Source organism: Rhagoletis zephyria, unplaced genomic scaffold, assembly GCF_001687245.7.
Source record: "Rhagoletis zephyria isolate East Lansing unplaced genomic scaffold, Rhagoletis_zephyria_1.1 Rzeph_scaffold_15068, whole genome shotgun sequence".
Classification (NCBI taxonomy): domain Eukaryota; kingdom Metazoa; phylum Arthropoda; class Insecta; order Diptera; family Tephritidae; genus Rhagoletis; species Rhagoletis zephyria.
In genome coordinates, this window is record NW_016172135.1 from 3,681 (window position 1) to 6,393 (window position 2,713).

A 2,713-nucleotide genomic window follows, 5' to 3' on the forward strand; every position below is an offset into this window, starting at 1 on the left:
AAAAAAAAAAAATGATTAAAAAATTTAAATGAAATGCACAACAATGTTTTTTAAACTGTAAAATCTAAAACTAAAAAGTAAATTACATTAGAAAAAAAAATTTAAAATTACAAAAATACGTATGTCCTCAAAAATTAAGTGAAGTTAAAAAGATATACTTTTCTGTTTAAAATAATTTAAACTAAAAAATTAAATAAAAGAATAATGTTCCCAAACGTAAATAGATATTTGAAAAAATATATTTTTCTTTTTAAGATAATATAAACTAAGAATTGAATGAAAATTTTATTAAAAAAAAAGAAAAAAATAACAATAATTTAAAAAATTAATTAGAAACTAAAAAAATATTTCCCTTTTTGAAATATTATAACCTAAAAATCAACAGAAAATTAAACTAAAAACAGAAAAAAGATAATTTAAAAGTAGAAAAGAATTTATCAATGCCTAAAAATTAAAGCAAATTAAAAAAAGATATATGTTTTCTCTTTTAAAACAATAAAGTTTGAAAATTAAAAAAATTAAAAACAACGCTGCCCGAGGTCTCGAATCTCGAAGCTCTCGAATAGCATGGCGCGAACAAAATAATATACGAGTACATACAAGTGCTTTCTGTCAAAAGAAGTTTTCTGCATGCAAGTTGGCAAGGGAGCTTTTTTTGTAAGTCTTTCGGGGCAGAATAATCAAAATCTTTTAAACTGTCTTTTGACCCTGTTAGTAACATTATGCAGTTTAAATTTTGGCTCAAGAAACCTGTAGAAGTGAGCATTTATATTACGTTTCTCGACTTTTAGCCATTCTTCGAACAATTTCTCAGAGAAAAAATAAAATTTCACTCTAGTGTGCACTATAAAATTCATATTTTTATAAACAAAAAAGATGTTGCTAGAATACATATATTAAAAATTAGCCCGGCGGCATGAGACGACATCTTACTTTCGGTCCTTCAAATGCGAAAATATTTGAAAAATATGTAATTTTCTTTAACTTTTTCAAAGCCCATTTTCTCAACATCAGACATGATAAAATTTTTTTGTAGCAGAATAGATTTAATAAATACAACCAAAAATATGAGNCTAGTGTGCACTATAAAATTCATATTTTTATAAACAAAAAAGATGTTGCTCGAATACATATATTAAAAATTAGCCCTTCGGCATGAGACGACATCTTACTTTCGGTCCTTCAAATGCGAAAATATTTGAAAAATATGTAATTTTCTTTAACTTTTTCAACATCAGACATGATAAAATTTTTTGTAGCAGAATAGATTTAATAAATACAACCAAAAATATGAGCCGTTATTAAAATTTCCCCCAAAATTACGCGCTTCTACATTTTTTTTTTGTTTGTTTTTTAATTTAGAAAATCAACTACTTCTTTTTGGTTTCAGTATGATATTATAAATTGAATTCCAAACACTATCACATCCACCACAATCAGGGCTCTGGGGATATCCTTTATGTTAATACGTAATCCTTTTGTAGAAATCAGGGAATGATTTTTGTCCACCCACTGAGGGACGTGTAAATGTATGTATGCATGCGATTATGAACACCAGCTTGCTTGAATGAATTTTTCTTCTACAAATAATTTGTTATGCATGTGTGTGTGTTTGTTTGTGGTTGTTTTCTCAATGATCTTTACTTTGATAAATCGAAAAATTTTTAGTGCCAAGTGACATGCTAAATTACTACTATTAATAACGATATTAGTTTATGTATGAATTGGTTTTATAATACGCCTTAGTCAAGGTCAAACTCACCTAAAGTTTACATTGGATATTTCTCCTTTTTGGCTCTGCATGCGCGACAGCTTTAGGAACACCTCTTCCAGACTAATACATTTGTACATTGACAGTAAAACGCTTGGAGACTCCTCCGCCAGCAAATGACCGGAACGCATAAGACCAATCTGAAATTTTAATTAACAAAGCATTGCACTCACTTTCGCACTTCGCGCACACTCACATGCCGCATCACTCATACGCACCGTATGCGCCTGACGCGCTTCCTCAATGTAATGTGTCGTTATGATGACTGTCTTTTGTCCAGCCTTTGTGATATGCACCAAATGACTCCAAATACTTTGCCGCAATAACGGATCTACACCCACGGTTGGCTCGTCCAGAATCAACAATTCTGGATCATGCATCAAGGCCACGGCAAAGGAGACACGTCGCTGTTGGCCACCACTCAAATTCTTCACCAAACGTTTCTCAGAAGGCAGATCAAGGAAATTCAACAGGAACTGCAGCCGCTCGATAATCTCCTTGGTGCCCATACCGAATATCCAACCGAAATACATCATTGTTTCACGTATGGAGAATTCGCCGTATAAGGCGATCTCCTGTGGCATGTAGCCGACACGCTTGCCCGGCACGCCTGAGCCAGGTGTTCCCGGTTTGCCACCGAGCACGAAAATTTCGCCAGAGTCAAGACGTCGTCGTCCCACAATGCAAGAGAGTAAGGTAGTTTTGCCACAACCAGAGGCGCCGAGGAGGCCATAGCTAAAATTGGAGGGAGAAAGGAGGGCGATTGGTTATTAAATGGAAATTAAAGTTTATGAGCAATAATACCAATCCAAAACTTTTTAATAAAGATCAAATATTATCTCACTAGCCAATTGATGTTTGGACGGTTTGTGTATTTTAAGTTTAGGGAAGCCTGAATAATAAAGGGAGCCTACCTGTAAAAAAGGCAAAAAGTACCAACTT

The 2,713-nt window shown here is 33.0% G+C and overlaps 1 protein-coding gene across 1 annotated transcript in view; it reads right to left on the reverse strand.

Moving 5' to 3' along the window:
- Positions 1 to 2,506, reverse strand: part of snu (ABC-type transporter snustorr) — a gene marked incomplete at its 5' end in the record, with an annotated part of 6,164 nt that extends 3,658 nt beyond the window's left edge. Inside the window, 2 exons of the mRNA XM_017635149.1 lie at positions 1,763 to 1,911; positions 1,990 to 2,506. Coding sequence (XP_017490638.1) covers positions 1,763 to 1,911; positions 1,990 to 2,506 — 666 coding nt within the window. The remainder of the gene's footprint in view (positions 1 to 1,762; positions 1,912 to 1,989) is intronic.
- Between the last annotated feature and the right edge of the window lie 207 nt (positions 2,507 to 2,713).